Source organism: Pristiophorus japonicus, chromosome 15 (genome assembly GCF_044704955.1).
Source record: "Pristiophorus japonicus isolate sPriJap1 chromosome 15, sPriJap1.hap1, whole genome shotgun sequence".
In the NCBI taxonomy this organism is placed as follows: Eukaryota; Metazoa; Chordata; class Chondrichthyes; family Pristiophoridae; genus Pristiophorus; species Pristiophorus japonicus.
The window spans coordinates 31,593,150-31,611,140 of record NC_091991.1 but is presented as its reverse complement, the minus strand read 5'-3'; the positions used below and the strand labels follow the sequence as shown (position 1 = coordinate 31,611,140).

The 17,991-nt window shown below is 45.1% G+C and overlaps 1 protein-coding gene across 2 annotated transcripts in view; it reads right to left on the bottom strand.

Moving 5' to 3' along the window:
- The window catches only part of srgap1a (SLIT-ROBO Rho GTPase activating protein 1a), a 289,071-nt gene that overhangs the window by 158,277 nt on the left and 112,803 nt on the right, over nucleotides 1–17,991 (bottom strand). For both annotated transcript variants that reach the window (XM_070900273.1, XM_070900274.1), the window contains exon 2: nucleotides 7,897–8,092. In XM_070900273.1, coding sequence (XP_070756374.1) covers nucleotides 7,897–8,092 — 196 coding nt within the window. The remainder of the gene's footprint in view (nucleotides 1–7,896; nucleotides 8,093–17,991) is intronic.

Sequence of the window (17,991 nt, the reverse complement as noted above, 5' to 3'; positions counted from 1 at the left end):
ACTGTCGGAGGTACCGTCTTTCGGATGAGACGTTGAACTGAGGTCCCGTCTGCCCCCTCAGGTGGGCGTAAAAGATCCCATGGCACTATTTCGAAGAAGAGCAAGGAAAATATCCCCGGTGTCCTGGCCAATATTTATCCCTCAATCAACGTCACTAAAACAGATTATCTGGTCATTATCACATTGCTGTTTGTGGGAGCTTGCTGTGCGCAAATTGGCTGCCGTGCTTCCCACATTACAACAGTGACTACACTCCAAAAGTAGTCCATTGGCTGTAAAGCGCTTTGAGACGTCCGGTGGTTGTGAAAGGCGCTATATAAATCCAAGTCTTTCTTTCTAATATTGGACTGTTTTTGTTAAGTATGCTGTATAAATGCAAGTTGTTACTGGTGTCGTATAAGCTGAATCATAAAATCTCAAAGGCAGGTTGTTGTTACAAAGCCCCTACTGTTTAATTCATTCACTACATACTAAGGTACATGTTGGTTAGAGGACAGGTCCACACGGCTTTAGGCGAGGCACACAGAATTAACGTTATCGTCTCAACTTTCTTTTCTCTAATTAAAACATGACTCAAGTCTTTTAACATGTCAGACATCATAAATTTAGACATAAAGCAGGCTCTTTAACTTAACCTGTAATTACAATACTGGAGATGGCATGAATACAAAAACTGATAATGACTCGAGTGCGACTAGAGATGAAAAGAAACCTCCTACCTCTGAACAAGGGGAATTGATTCACAGCAAAAATAGTTATGCCAATTAGCATATTTAAAATCATTCTTCATGAATGTCTGGTTAAGAGCAGGACTGGAAATGTGGATAGACAGCCCTAGGTGATCAAAAACTCATGGAAGTCACAATACTAGTCAGAACTAGATAATGCATTGCAGACCGGTTTTTGTTATTGGATTACCTTCAGGGGATGAAATTCCACAAAACATTTCAGTCTTGGAAATCTTAACCAGTTATGCACCTCTCTTAGGCAACTGAATTTAAAGTGGACGTAAAAGATCCCACGGCACTATTTCAAAGAGAAACAGGCCGGGGGGGGGGGGGGGGGGGTGGAGTTATCCCTGGTGTCCTGGCCAATACTCATCCCTCAACCAACATCACTAAAACAGATGATCTGGTCATTATCACATTGCTGGTTGTGGTTTTGGTTTCATCAGCATTTAGTTGCAGGAAGCTTTGGTTTTCATACAGATATCAGAGGGGCAGTTGGAGTGAGTAGCAAAAAGTGCGGGGTTGATCGAGTAGGAGAGTGGTAAAGTCAAGTGTCACCATGAATTTGTCATCCAAAACTCGGCTGCCTGTGTCCTAACTTGCACCAAATCCCATTCACCCATCACCCCTGTCTCGCTGATCTACATTTTACGCCCGGTTAAGTAATGCCTCGATTTTAAAATTCTCATCCTGGTTTTCAAATCCCTCCATGGCCTCGCCCCTATCTCTGTAATTTCCTCCAGCACTAAAAGCCTCCAAGATATCTGCATGCCGCCAATTCTGCCCTCTTGAGCATCCCCGATTTTAATCGCTCCTCTATTGCTGGCCGTGTCTTCAGCTGCCAAAGTCTTAAACCTCTTCGCTTTTGTTATGTCTTGAATAAAGAGTCAGACTAGATACTGCAAGCTCAAAGCAAGGTGTGACCATAGTCCTTTGTTACAGATCTCAGAGTGCCTCTCCAACCTGTGAGGTCTCCATATATAAAGGTGCACCCAAGGGATTGTGGGATCCCTTGGGACTCCAGGGGATAAGCCCTCTGGTGGCTAGACATGGTATTTACAGGTTTACATACATAACACTCCCTCACTCCCAACCCCCCACACCCCCCCTCTCCAAAGTCAATAGTGTAACTATTTACAATGTGAGTCGATCTGGAGCCTTCCTTTCCCTGGTTGATCGTCTTGGTGCAAATGCTGGTTTTGGTGAGTCATTTGTTGGGCCCTCGCTGGGCTGCCAGGCGTGGTGAGTCCTGCAGGTGATGGGTTCTGCTTCGTGATCAACCGCTGGTTTGGTTGTCACTTGTGTGTTTGTGTTGGAGGGTCGAAAAAGGTGGAGTCTATTGTGGGTTGTTCTGGATAGTCCGTAAATCTGAGTTTGGTCTGGTCCAAGTGTTTTCTGCAGGTGAGTCCATTTGAGAGTTTGACCACAAACACCCTACTCCCCTCCTTGGCCAAAACAGTGCCAGGAAGCCACTTGGGACCTTGTCCATAGTTCAACACAAATACAGGATCATTTCTCTCAATTTCACATGACACATTTGCGCGATCATGATATGTATTCTGTTGAAACCGCCTGCTCTCTACCTGTTTGTGTAGATCAGGGTAGACTAACGAGAGCCTTGTCATAAGTGCCCTTTTCATGAGCAGTTCAGCAGGAAGGACCCCCGTGAGCGAGTGGGGTCTTGTGCGGTAACTGAGCAGGACTCGGGATAAGCGAGTCTGTAGTGAGCCTTTAGTTACCCTTTTCAAGCTTGAACTGCTCATTCTGTACACCCTTACACCTGTACACGCGACAGCAACACAGGCAACCAGCTAGAAATGGAATCTTTAGAAGACTCCAGTGCACTACGGAGGGAGCATTGCACTGTCAGAGGTGCCGTCTTTCAGGGGAGATGTTAACTGAGGCTCCATCTGCCCTCAGGTGGACACAAAAGATCCCATTGCACTATTTCAAAGAGCAGGTGAGTTCTCCCAGGTGCCCTGGGCCAATATTTATCCCTCAATCAACACCACTAAAAAACAGATGATCTGGTCATTATACATGCATACATACAAATTTACAGCACAGGAGGCGGCTATTCAGCCCACCGTGTTTCTGCCGGCCGACTAAGAGCTATCCAGCCTAATCCCACTTTTCAGCTCTTGGTCCATAGCCCTGTAGGTTACGGCACTTCAGGTGCACGTCCAAGTACTTTTTAAATGTGGTGAGGGTTTGTGTCTCTACCACCCTCAGGCAGTGAGTTCCAGACCCCCACCACCCTCTGGGTGAAAAAAGTTCTCTTCAACTCCCCTCTGATCCTTCTTCCAATTACTTGAAATCTTAAAAGTGCATAACTCTCAGGTGGTGGACTAGACACTGCTTAAAAATGTGTTTATTAAGTCAACAAATTCAGAAGTGCAATGTCGTTAGGTACCCCTGGGATCCCCTCACAGATCCCTATGGTCGGAAACCCCAGTTTCAAAACCTGTGACATTGATGTTTCCTACATTACAAGAGCGACTACACTTCAAAAAGTGCTTCATTAGCTGTAAAGCGTTTTGGGATGTCCGGTGGTCACAAAAGGTGCTATATAAATGCAAGTCTTTTTTTCTTTTGACCTACACTGTCCGTCTTTGATAAAATACAAAAAAACTGACAGGATTACAGGAATGATGAATCTAATTTTCCAAATAATAAGCACAGTTGGATCATAGTGATGTTGGAAGGGCCTGTAGTGAAAAGAAAGCGGGCCCCGAGCGTTCGATGTTGTGGCAATGGAACCACCACACTGCAACAAAGCAGCAGATATCGTGCATCAGGTTGCACTCCCACCTCATCAATGAGCTAACTGATGCAGCAAGGAAACTCAACCCAATGAAAGCTGCCCCCAGAGTACAGAACCCAACAGTGGTTAGCCAACCGTTGGGCGGGCCACATTGTCCACATGCCTGACACGAGACTCCCAAAGCAAGCGCTCTACTCAGAACTCCTCCACGGCAAGTGAGCCCCAAGTGGACAGAGGAAACATTTCAAGGACACCCTCAAGGCCTCCCTGATAAAGTGCAACATCCCCACCAACACCTGGGAGTCCCTGGCCAAAGACTGCCCTAAGTGGAGGAAGAGCATCCGGGAGGGCGCTGAGCAACTCGAGTCTAGTCGCCGAGAGCATGCAGAAATCAAGTGCAGGCAGCGGAAGGAGCATGTGGCAAACTTCCACCCACCCCTTTCCTTCAACGACTGTCACAGGTGGGACAAGAGACTGTAATTCCGGTATTGGACTGTACAGTCACCTGGGAACTTACTGTTAGAGTGGAAGCAAGTCTTCCTCAATTTCGAGGGACTGCCTATGATGGTGATGATGATGCTGAGGGGAAAAGCCTGTGTGAAAACTCTTGTGGAAGTTCACAGTCCCCCCCTGCATGTGGAAATGATCACCGAGACTACAGATCTCCAGCCACACCACTGAGGGAAGGGGATCAACAGGTCCAGGATTAAGGGAGCCTCTTTCATGAAGGGAACCACCAAAGAGACTAAACATGGAGCGTCCTGTACCTTCAACTTCCAGAGTATCTGCGAGCCAGAACGTCTCGTGATCCTGAAGGTCCGAGAACAAGGCGCTGGGGTGCGTGTGAGGAAAGGCACATCCACTTTGCCAACTGCAACTTTTAAACTATTGCGTAAAATCATGCCAGCTTCAAGTCTTGCCCCGAGATTGTAAACTATTGAACATACGACACGTGTGAACAGTCAGCGGCCAGTAGCAGTATGACTGTTTACCCCTCTGAAGCCGCTTTGATATTGGGGTCGAGTCTCTTCGAAGAGGCAGCAGTGGCACGATAGGTCGAACGGGCCCAGTCCATGCTGCAAGATTCGGTGAAGCACGGCATTAGTGCCATCAACGCTTGGTATCATCATCATAGGCAGTTCCTCGTATCGAGGATGACTTGCTTCCACGCCAAAAAGTGATGAGTTCACAGGTGTTTCAATGAAGGACTTAATATTCCAGATCCCGAACTACATGTTGAAGGGTGATAGATGCCTGTGCGTGGATTTAAAAAAATAAAAAAACGTGTGGTGATCGTTGCACACCAGCCACCACACAGGCTTGACAGAGCTAGGTCTTGGTCCAGTGGCAAGCACGCAATCGGGCTCAGCGCCACAATGTTGTCGGGTTCAGCAAGGCCGGAGAAAAGACCGTCCCGTTTCTCATCGGGTGTTTCTGGCGGCAGCGGGGGTGGAGAAAACCCGGCTCGTTTTATTTTGCAGGGTTTCTGTCGGCTTCGTGACACTCGTGTCGGGAAACACGGGCGCGAATCTCACGGAACACGAAAGGTCTCCTCGCTTCCCGTAACGGGAGCCTCCAACGGTAACACACCAACGTGCAGCCAGAAGGAACAAATGCGACTTTAGCATGATATTTCAGAGTATTTTCACTTCACTGGGTGAGTACTTCCCCCTCCTTGCACAGCACAACTGATTAGAAGAACTACTCAATCACTTTTCCTTATACAAAGTATTGCACTTCTCTTAAAATAGAATGGAGAGCCCATAAATCATTCAGAAACTTCTTGCTCAGTGTAGCTTTTCTACCGCAAAAGAAGATTTTTTTTAAAAAACCTCCAAACTTTGACAGCATTTTCATTTGAAGGAAGAACAACCATGCATCTCAATAACTCTAGGCCTATTAAAACATCCCAAAGCTCAGTTGACAGCACTCGCGCCAGAGTCCGAAGGGTGAAAGTTCAAGTCTCACTCCAGAGACTTGAGCACAAAAATCTAGGCCGACACTCCAGTGCAGTGCTGAGGGAGCGTTGCACTGTCAGAGATGCAGTCTTTCGGGTGACACATTAAACCGAGGACCACGGCTGCTCTCTCCGGTGGACGTAAAAAATCCCATGGCACTATTTCGAAGAGGAGCAGGGGAGTTATCCCCGGTGTCCTGGCCAATATTTGTGGGAGCTTGCTGTGCGCAAATTGGCTGCTGCATTTCCTACATTACAACGGTGACTACTCTTCAAAAGTATTTTATTGCTTTGAGACGTCTGGTGGTTGTGAAAGGCGATATATAAATGCAAGCCTTTCTTTGAAAGGCGCTATATAAATACAAGTGACTTCACTTCAAAAGTACTTCATTGACTCCGAAGTGCTTTGGCAAGTCATGAGCTTGTGAAATAGGCTATATTAATGTAATTTTTTCTTCTTTCTTTAGCCACTGGTACCACTGAGTGTCATCTGCAAACTTGGGACGCCTTTGAATGGTTTCCTAATCTCCAAGATATTTATAAAAATGGTTGCCGCACTGATCCCTGTGCCTTGCAGCTTCAATTCAGCACATTTCAGGGTTTTACCTCAGGTCGAACTGATCAGTTCTATGTAGGACAGCCTCAAATGTTCTTCTAAAATCCAGGAGAACAACCAAAACTGTTTCACCTGTAATGCACAAGATTGGCGGCTTCACCAAATTAAAAACCTAATAGGATGTGTCAGATCTAAGCTCCTGTCGACAGTCTGGGCTGCTGCCCAAGAAAGCCACTGTGTTATGTTAAAATGCTTTGGAGTCAGTTAATTCTACAATCCCCCAAGTCAAATTTGCTGAGTGTAAGCTGATCAGGTTCAATGGTAAAACTGCTTACAAAACACAATGTTCACAGCGCTCCTGAAACAAATGCCCTTTTCCTTATAGCAGTTTCGGAGCAAGCTATTACAGACTGTGACAGAATCGAGTTTAGTCAGTGGTCAGGGATGAGGGATTTCGGTTGTGCGCAGAGACTGGATTGTGCTCTAATGTGTGTGCTTTGTGGGTTCTTTGCTTAAGCATTGATAGCAACATATTGCTATCAAGAGCTGGTTGGTTTATTAACAAACGTTTATCACACTGCACATTACCAGTTCATCCACGAGGCTCACAACTGCATATCTCATCATGGATGACCTAAACCCAACTGGCTGGGGTTTTATTAAGTCTTGTGAACATCACGTGACTGGCTAAGCCACTCACAATGCAACAGCTCTACTCAGAGGCATACATTACACTCTCCTTAGAGCAGAGCCGGTTGAGGGGGCGATTAAACATTGGTGTTCAAAATTATGAGGGGTTTTGATCTAGTAAATAAGGAAAAAGTGTTTCCACTGGCAGGAAGGTCGGGAAGCAAAGGACCCAGATTTAGGGTAATTGGCAAAAGAACCAGGAGATTTAAAAACGTTTACGTAGCGAGTTGTTACAATCTGGAATGCGCTGCCTGAAAGGGTGGTGGAAGCAGATTCAATAGTAACATTCAAAAGGGAGTTGGATAACTACTTGAAACAAAATCGCAGGACAATGGGGAAAGAGCAAAGAGCAGAACTAATTGGATAGCTCAGAGACCACACAGGCACAATGGGCCGAATGGATCTATGATTCTACGTAGGAAAGAAAAAAATAAAGAATTGCATTTATATAGTGCCTTTCACGACCACTGGACTTATCAAAGTGCTTTGCAGCCAATGAAGTACTTTTTTAAAAAAAGTGAAGTCACTGTTGTAATGTAGGAAACACAGCAGCCAATTTGCACACAGCAAACTCCCACAAACAGCAATTCGATAATGAATCTGTTTTTTTTTAAAAAAAGTGATGTTGATTGCAGGATAAATGTCAGCCAGGACACCGGGGAGAACTTCAAAATATAGTGTCATGGGATCCTTTACATTCACCTGAGAGAGCAGATGGGGCTTCGGTTTAATGTCTCAACCGAAAGGCGGCACCTCCGACAGTGCAGCACTCCCTCACCACTACACTGGAATGTCAGCCTAGATTTATGTGCTCAGAGTAAAGTGTACAGTTAAATAAAACACACACACAAAAAATAAAAGTTGGCCACTAAGTCTTCATTTGTTTCTAAACAATTTAGAACTGAGCACATAAATTAGTTGGATTTTCATTAGTTTCAATGAATCAGTACCTACCCAGCACCGTCTCTTTTTTTGCCGGGAAAGCGTTCACTGCCTTGAAACATTACATGAAACTGTGGTGTAATTTACCACTAGGAAATAATTAAAACACAAACTAAATTTGTTACTATTTCATCGTTCGATTCCCAGAGTTAAAATGTTGATGCACGGATCAGAAATCAGTCAATTTGAAGAAAAAATTTTTTTTTTTTTTAAATCATGTGTTTGAAATCCTTGCCCTCGCAGGAGGGAGTGCTCTTACTTGTACTGCTGGTGGTCCTTTGTGCTGCGGGTTTTCGCCATGAATCGCTCAGCCAGTTTCTCCAGGTTTCGGGAATACTCCATTTCGATTTCCGACTTCTTGCGGAAGAAATCCTGAAGATCCTGGAGGAGTTGAACCCTCATCTCTGTCTGCTGTTCCAAGCATTTCAGTTGCTCGACTAACTGAGCGCGGATTTCTGCAAGAAACACAGCCATGGAACTAGTTAGCAACGCATTCAGTTTTTAAATAGATAGGAGCACAGAGTAAAGCACTGGAAGTACACCGATTCTCAAAAGGTGCAACATATTGCATACAGTCTAAACATTGGAGCCTTTTTTCAGAGATTTAAGTTGCAATTGCTGCAATGTAAATTCCCCGTGCCTTTGAAAGGGACGGAGAACATTCCTCGACCATGCTAAAGGCTCTGTAACCAGTGAATAATTCTTTGCACAGAACGCACTCTCCCACCAGAATGCGGCGCGAGTTATTCCGTTTGACCAACTGATTTCGGCTCAAAGTTTCTGTGAACCAAATCTCACAAAGTCGCTACATGATCAAACTCTGATGAACTACAAAAATTCCTTTCACAGCGGCCGTTGATAAATGGACAGCGCGAACATTTTGTCCATTCCCACTCGACGTCTGGTAAGCAATTGCACAGTGGTGGCAATTATTCACTTTGCAGGAATGTTATAGCCGATTATTAAACATTAATTGGTTTGGCATGGGTGGCTACAGAACTGCACACTAAAGCATTGATACCTTTAAGCTTTCCTGCGAAGTGTTTTACCCGTCTCATTATCCCTTCTGCCAAGCGTCAGTCTGATCCCCCAAATATATGATGATACTCGTTGCGACTCCGGCAAATCCTGTTTAGCTTGGCGAATGATGAGACACTTAAATTAACGGCAATAATAAAATGAAAATTACAGGAGGGTTATTGGCCGAAATCCATCACATGATGAGAGCTGGTGTATAAAAGATGATTATTTCAGCTTTCCAATTTGCCAATGCATTCAGTACAGTAAACTTCACTTAACCATAATCTCAGAACAAATAGGAACACTGCACAGACTTCGAGTTTGAGCCAGAATGCAAGCTCAGAACTGCGAGGCAACAAAAGAGGGTGGAACAGCTCTCGTCTCTAATGCAAGCAAAGGCCTTAAAAACGCTGGGAAACTGCTGACGCAGCAACACTGTCTGAATTGTAAGAGACGCACTGGGAAAATCATAAAGAACAGGAGGCTGTTGACATTGACAATTCATGCTGGGCGGTTGCTTCATACACAATTTTACCAGGGGAGGAAGGAAAGTCTTGCACACGATTCACTTCTGTCCCAATTAAGATACAAGACAATACAGCTTTATTCCCGTTACAATACGTCTTTATTCCAGCACCAACAAGCAGGCTTTGCTGTAAAAGCAAGGTCTTACTGCAGTTGTACAGGGCCTTGGTGAGGCCACATCTTAAATATTTTGTACAGTTTTGGTCTCCTAATCTGAGGAAGGACATTCTTGCTATTGAGGGAGTGCAGCAAAGGTTCACCAGACTGATTCCTGAGATGGCAGGACTGACATATGAAGAAAGACTGGATTGACTAGGTCTATACTCACTGGAATTTAGAAGAATGAGAGGGGATCTCATTGAAACATATAAAATTCTGATGGAATTGGACAGGTTAGATGCAGGAAGAATGTTCCCAATGTTGGGGAAGTCCAGAACCAGGGGTCACAGTCGAAGGATAAGGGGTAAGCCATTTAGGACCGAGATGAGGAGAAACTTCTTCACTCAGAATTGTGAACCTGTGGAATTCTCTACCACAGAAAGTTGTTGAGGCCAGTTCGTTAGATATATTCAAAAGGGAGTTAGATATGGCCCTTACAGCTAAAGGGATCAAGGGGTATGGAGAGAAAGCAGAAATGGGGTACTAAAGTTGCATGATCAGCCATGATCATATTGAATGGTGGTGCAGGTTTGAAGGGCCAAATGGCCTGCTCCTGCACCTATTTTCTATGTTTCTAAGTTACACAATAAGGACATTTGTATTTGCCACATATGGTGATGTCTCCTGCCTGCGATTCATCAATTTAAAATATTGTACAAATTGTTAGGTGATACATCTCAATATATTCATCCTGTAATTTGAGGAACAACATAAAGAAATAGCCCTTTAGTGACTTACTAACTACTCTATTCTTTTTTTTTATATAATCGCTATACAAAAGGTGACTCAGCTGTGGCTCAGTCTCGCCTCTTGGTCAGAAAGTTGTGGGTTCAAGTCCCACTCCAGCACAAAAATCTAGGCTTACACGCCAATGCAGTGCTGCAATGTCGGAAGTGCCATCTCTCAGATGAGACTTAAGAACATAAGAAATAGGAGCAGGAGTAGGCTATTTGGCCGCTCGAGTCTGCTCCGCCATTCAATGAGATCATGGCTGATCTGATCTTGGCCTCAACTCCACTTGCCTGCTCGTTCCCCATAACCCTCGACTCCCCTTTCATTCAAAAATCTGTCCATCTTCACCTTAAATATATTCAATGACCCAGCCTCCATTAAACCGAGACATTAAACCGAGGCCTTGTCTGACCGCTCAGGTGGATGTAAAAGATCCCATGGCACTATTTTGAAGAGCAGCAGGGGAGTTATCCCCGGTGTCCTGGCCAATATTTCTTACTCAATCAACATTACTAAACGAAACAGATTATCTGGTGATCACATTGCTATTTGTGGGAGCTTGCTGTGCGCATATTGGCTGCCGCGTTTCCTACATTACAACAGTGACTGCACTTCAAAAAGTACTTCATTGGCTGTAGGCGCTTTGGGATGTCGTGAAAGTCTCTCTTTAAAAGACCCTTCCCACGGAGCAACAGATAAATTAGAAACTCCCTCCTTTTAGAACTAACATTCCTTACGAGTGGAACAAAAGCTCAAACTGCATTTATAAAAAAAACTTAAAATGTCAGCCAGTACGTTAAAACCGGCCACAATTGAAGCCACTGTATTCAAATTGAGGCGGGGGCGGGGGCCAAATGGAGCCGCTCAGATTGATGTTAGGGCTTTCCGCTGACGCCGTGAATACTCGACAAAAAAAGCTCCGGAATCAAAGAGTTTGCATTTCGTGGAACTCCTGTGAGGTAGAGCGGAGGGCACAAGCCACGCTGTTGGCTAAGCAAACATGGCACCATCATTCTCTGTTTGCCTTCAGCGAATCAAGTAAGTGGATCAGCACGAGCTGCTGACCAGAGAGTCTGCAACAATAGCTCGGGGCCGGTAATCGCGGCAATGACACATCCGTCAGATCATGGCTTCTTCATGGTCATCACCTCGACTGGCGTTCAGCTACCGGGAGTGGGGAAGAGTTGCTGTTCTCTTTTTAAAAAGTGTTCGGGAATTAAATATCTGGAGCTATGAAAACAATTTTTTTAACCCTGGAGGCTGCAAAATGATGAGCCCTCTTTTTCCTTTATACACAAGGACAAGAGATTCACAAAAGCTCTTCAACGGTCTTACAATCAGCCTCAGCACATCCTTATTTCCAAGTAGAAATTCGGAATAAATTGGTAATTTGAAAGGTGTCGTCCGACTGTAATTCTTAAATGGACGTATTATAACCAATCTCCTTGGAACAGAGGTTTTGAGAGAAAATTAAGGGGGAAAAAAATTCCCTCTGGCAAGTGGGTCAATCACCAGAGGTCAGATTCAGAATCATTAGCAAAAGAGCTAGAGGGGAGACGAGGAGAATTCTTTTCACTCAGTTGTTGGGTTCTGGAACGCTTGTCCTGAAACGGAAGCGGATTCCATAATTCATTTTGAAAAGGAAGTTGGACAGGTGCTTGAGGATAAGGAACTTACAAGGTTACGGACAAAAAGTCAGGGCGAATGAAATTTTACTACCATGACGCACACACTTCACGACCACCGGGCTCTCAAAGCGCCTTTACAGCCATTTTGCAGTGTAGTCACTGTTATAATGTAGGAAACATGGCAGCCAATTTGCATACAGCAAGTTCCCACAAACAGCCATCATCATCATAGACCATCCCTCGAAATCGAGGAAGACTTGTTTCCACTCTAAAAGCGAATTCTTGGGTGACTGTACAGTCCAATACGGGAATTACAGTCTCTGTCACAGGTGGGACAGGCAGTCGTTGAAGGAAAGGGAGGGTGGGGAGTCTGGTTTGCCGCACGCGCCTGCTGCTCTTGTCCTTCTAGGTGGTAGGGGTCACGGGTTTGGGAGGTGCTGCCGAAGAAGCCTTGGTGAGTTGTTGCAGTGCATCTTGTAGATGGTACACACTGCAGCCACGGTGCGCCGGTGGTGGAGGGAGTGAATGTTGAAGGTAGTGGATCAGGTGCCGATCAAGCGGGCTGCTTTATCCTGGATGGTGTTGAGCTTCATGAGTGTTGTTGGAGCTGCACTCATCCAGGCAAGTGGAGAGTATTCCATCACACTCCTGACTTGTGCCTTGTAGATGGTGGAAAGGCTTTGGGGAGTCAGGAGGTGAGACACTTGCGGCATAATACCCAGCCTCTGACCTGCTCTTGTAGCCACAGTATTTATGTGGCTGGTCCAGTTAAGTTTCTGGTCAATGATGACCTCCAGGATGTTGATGGTGGGGGATTCGGCGACAATAATAACAAATATCAACTGTGTACAGATGCAAAATTTTCAATATATTATATAGAGCCAGTAGGCGGGTTATATCAAAATGGAAACAGATTCAATGAGTTTTTACATGACAGCACCTGTGTCTGCTTTGCTGAGAAATACATTAGCAGAGAGGCCAATAACCTGGGGGTATAGATTTAAAGTAATTGGTAGAAGTATTAGAGGGGAGTGGAGAAGAACTTTTTTTTAACCCTGTGTGTGGTATAAGAACATATGAACACAAGAAATAGGAGCAAGAGTAGACCATATGACCCTGCTCCAAGATTCAATGGGATCATGGCTGACTTTGGTGGTGGGGGTCTGGAACTCACTGCCTGAAAGGGTGGTAGAGGCAGAAACCCTCACCTCATTTAAAAAGTACTTGGATATGCACATTAAGTGCCGTAACCTGCAGGGCTACGGACCAAGGGTTGTAGAGTGGGATTAGGCTGACGCAGACACAATGGGCCGAATGGCCTCCTTCTGTGCCACACATTTCTATGATTCTATATGCCCTTTGGAATCATTCTACACAAGAAATGCAGCTACAAAGATGGGTGGGAAAACAAGTTGTGAGGAGGACACAAAGAATCTGCAAAGGGATATAGACAGGCAAAGTGAGTGGGCAAACATTTGGCAGATGGAGTCTCGTGGGAAAATGTAAGGTTATCCACTTTGGCAGGAAAAATAAAAAAGCAAATTATTATTTAAATGGGGAGAGATTACAAAACGCTGCAGTACAGAGGGACCTGGGGTCCTTGTACATGAACCACAAAAAGCTAGCATGCAGATACAGCAAGTAATCAGGAAGGCAAATAGCATGTTGGCCTTTATTGCAAAGGGGATGGAGTATAAAAGTAGGGAAGTCCTGTTACAACTGTACAGGGCATTGGTGAGACCACACCTGGAGTACTGCGTACAGTTTTGGTCTTATTTAAAGGAGGGATATACTTGCATTGGAGGCAGTTCAGAGAAGGTTCACGAGGTTGATTTCTGGAATGAAGGGTTTGTCGTATGAAGAAAGGTTGAGCAGGTTGGGCCTATACTCATTAAAGTTTAGAAGAATAAGAGGTGATCTTATTGAAATGTATAAGATTCTGAGGGGGCTTGATAGAGTAGATGCAGAGAGGATGTTGCCCCTGGTGGAGGATCTAGAACTAAGGGGCATAGTTTCAGAATAAGGGGTCGCCCATTTAAGACGGAGATGAGGAGGAATTTCTTCTCCGAGGATTGTGAATCTTTGGAATTCTCTACCCCAGGGAGCTGCGGAGGCTGGGTCATTGAATGTATTTAAGGTGGAGACAAGATTTTTGAACGATAAGGGAGTCAAGGGTTTTGGGGAGCGGGCAGGGACGTGAAGTAGAGGCCAAGATCATATCAGCCATGATCTTATTGAATGATGGAGCAGGCTCGAGGGGACAAATGGCCTACTCGTTCTCCGCTTTATGTTCTAATAATTTTGTACAGTGGACAAAAATACTAAACCATAAGCCTTTAGGGAAAAGCTAAACACAAAGCACCCCCCACAGTTAATGGCATCGTACAAATGTCACTTTTCACGAGTGTGTATATCAGCATTTTCCACAAAGATTACCATCAAAAGAAAAATCTCATCATAGCCAACCAGCAGCTATTCCAATTTTAATCCATTAACTGATAACTGCATTAGAGTTCCGGAGTTTTATCCCTCCTGACTGCCAACTGCCCTGGATTACTGTCACAATCGGCTTTACTTAGCAGGATTGGTATCAGTGGTAACCATGTTAGTGAGCTCTAGCCTGACATCGAATATTACAGAATGGAATCTTTGAAGGCCGACTTTTAAAAGAGAAATAATAGCAAGGATTACTGCTCTTTCCATGGACATTTCGTCAGCCGCAATCTCAAAAAAAAGGGCAACATTCAGTTGCCGCAGTTAATCCTCTGAAAACATGTTTTTTTTTATATATGTTCTCAGGATGTGGGCAAGGCTGGTATTTATTGCCCATCCCTAACTGCCCTCGAGAAGGTGGTGTTCAGCCAAGTCCGTGTGGTGAAGGTTCTCCACACAGTGCGGTTACAGAGGGAGTTCCAGGATCTTGTTCCTTTTTGAAGGCACAGTGATATATTTCCAAGTCAGGACAGTGTGTGACTTAGAGGGGAACTTGGAGGTGGTGGTGTTCCCAAGCCCTTGTCCTTCTAGGTGGTAGAGGTCGTGGGTTTGGGAGGTGCTGCCGAAAGCGGCTTAGCGAGTTGCTGCAGTGCATCTTATAGATGGTACACACTGCAGCCACGGTGCGCTGGAGGTGGAGGGAGTGAATGTTTAAGGTGATGGATGGGGTGCCAATTAAGCGGGCTGCTTTGTCCTGGATGTTGAGCTTCTTGAGTGTTGTTGGAGCTGCACTCATCCAGGCACGTGGAGAGTATTCCATCACACTCCTGAGCTTAAATAGGAGTTAGAGTGGAGGTGATAAATACATTAACTCAGAGCTCTGAGCATCAAAAAATCCATATTTGTCAAAAGCGAGAAAGACCTTAAGCAATCGCAGATACAGATGTGATGGGCCGAATGGCCGCCTTCTGTGATGCATTATCCTAGGAGTCCCCCTTCATTTGTGTTAGTGGTATACAGTACACAACCGGACAAAATGTAATGATACCAAGGACTGGGCAAATTAAAATTCTCCTGGTCTCCTTATCTAAATAAGAATATACCTGCCTCAGAGGCGGTGCAACAAAGGTTCACCAGATTGACTTCTGGGATGAGAGGGTTGTCCTATGAGGCGAGATTGTGCAGAATGGGACTATACTCTCTGGAGTTTAGAAGAATGAGAGGTGGTCTCATTGAAACATACAATATGCTGAAGGGCAGATGGTGAGAGGCTGTTTCCCCTGGCTGGAGAGTCTAGAACTGGAAGGTATAGTCTCAGGTTGAGGGGTCGGCCATTTAGGACTGAGATGAGGAGAATTTTTTCACTCAGAGGGCTGTGAATCTTTGAAATTCTCTACCCCAGAGGGCTGTGGATGCTGGATCATTGAGTACATTCAATAGTAATCGCTAGCTTTTGGGACTCTAGGGGAATCAAGGGATACGGCAGGAAAGTGGAGTTGAGGTCGGTCAGCCATGACCTTACTGAATGGCGGAAGAGACTCGAGGGGCAGAATGGCCTACTCCTGCTCCTAACTGTTATGCTCTTATGTTCACCTCAATCACTCGGAGTAGCAGTGATTTTGCTGTGAGACAGGAGAGAAAGGGGATGACTACTTCACATAGACGGAGATAAAGGACAGGCAGCTAATCTAGTTCTCCGTAGGGTCACTTCAAGGACATGCAGACCATTTTCATTCTGTTGTATCTGTGCACAGTAATAGACAGCTCCACACAGATCAACCCGTCATCCTGGATGAGGGGTGAAATACTATTGTAGGTTCGGAAAGGGTTGGAAGACAAAGATGAAGATAAAATAAACCGATCTGATTAATGGTTGAATTAAATCTTATGTGGAGGGGATGGGAAACACAGTGGATGAGAACAATGTCTTTTAACCATTGGGGCACAAATTGAAATGCAGTGCAGGTTGTACAGATAAACCACTTCTCTCCCTCTTCTGCAAGGTACTATGACTACGACTTATATAATGCCTTTAACGTAGTAAGATGGCCCAAGTTGCTTCGCAGGTGCATTATCAAGCGAAATTTGACAGCGAGCCACATATGGAGATATTAGGGCAGAAAGAGGTAGGTTTTAAGGAGCATCGTAAAGGAGGAAAGAGAGGTAGAGAGGTTTAGGGAGAGAGCTCCAGAGCTCAAGACCTCAGTAGTTGAAGGCACGGCCACCAATGGTGGAGCGATTAAAATCGGGGATGCTCAAGAGGCTAGAAGTAGAGGAGGCGCAGATATCTCAGAGGGTTGTGGAGCTGGAGGAGATTACAGAGATAGGGACGGATTTGCAAACAAGTACGAGAATGGGCCCGTCTTGGGCACGAGCCTTGGTGCAGTGGTAGGCAGTCTATTCTCAGAAGGTCATGGGTTCAAGTTCCACTCCAAATACTTGAGCACCTAATCCAGGTTGGCACTTCAGTGCAGTACTGAAGAGGCTCAGTCAGAGGTGCCATTTTCTTGTACAGACATTAAACCGTGGCTCTGTCTGTATGTTCAGCACGCTATAAAACATTCCATGGCATTATTCAAAGAAGAGCGATAAAGGGGGTTCATATCCGGGGTCCTAGCCAACATTTATCCCTCAAACCATAGCACCAAAATAGATTCACTGGTGACAGATCTCACTGCTGTTTGTGGGACCTTGCTGTGCACGAATAGCACCCATCACAATCTCAGGACGTCCCAAACCGCTTTACAGAAGTACTTCTGATGTGTAGTCACTGTTGTAATGTAGGAAACGCGGCAGCCAATCTGTGCACAGCAAGGTCCCACCAACAGTGATAATGACTAGATAATCTATTTGTGTTGGTTAAGGTTAGTCACTAGCTAATCCATTTAGTGGTACTAGAGGGAGGATAAATATTGGCAAGAACACCGGGGAGAACTCCCCTGCTCATACATAGAATTAACGGCAGAAACAGGTGATTCAACCCAACACGTCCATGCCGGTGTTTATGCTCCACACGAGCCTCCTCCCACCATTCTTCATCATATCTGTAATATATTCACTTCATGGGTTCTTTGCTTAAGAATTCATAGCAACACATTGCTATTAAGAACTAGTTGTTTTATTAACAAAGGTTTAACAATCGCACTACACATTACCAGTTCAGCTACTAGGCTCACAACTACATACCTCATCGTGGATGACCGAGACCCAACTGACTGGGGTTTTATAGAGACTGGTGAACATCACGTGACTGGCTAAGCCATTCACAATGCAACAGCTCTACAAACCTGTGAGCATACTTGTGGGTGCATACATTACAGCATCCTTCGATTCCTCATGTGTTTAATCAGGCTTCCCCTTAAATTCATCTGTGCTATTTGCCTCAATCTTCTTCAAAATAGTGCCGTGAGGTCTTTTACATCCATCTGAGAGGACAGCCCCTTGGTTTAATGCCTTATCCAAAAGAACCGTACAGCACTCCATCAGTACAGACATGCCAGCCTGGATTAAGTGCTCAAGTCCCTGGACTTGTATCACGCACAACCTTCTGACTCAGAGGCAAGAGTGCTACCCACTGAACCACGGTCGAATGTGAAAATTGTTATGTAAATCTAGATTCTAAATCCACAACCTTGCTCTCCATAAGTCTCCAAGGCGGCCAACGAGATAGACACCCTGGTCTGACTGTTACGACGAGTGTCCGGCCCTGGGAAGTCATTCTTCCGACAAGGGATGCGGTGTCGAGTGTGTAGTATGAAGTGCACCCGAGCGCATAAAAAGGGAGCGGATGGAAAGATAAGACAAATGATCTGCTGCTCAGCACGAACTTCCCTCACCTCGTAGACAAAAACAGAATA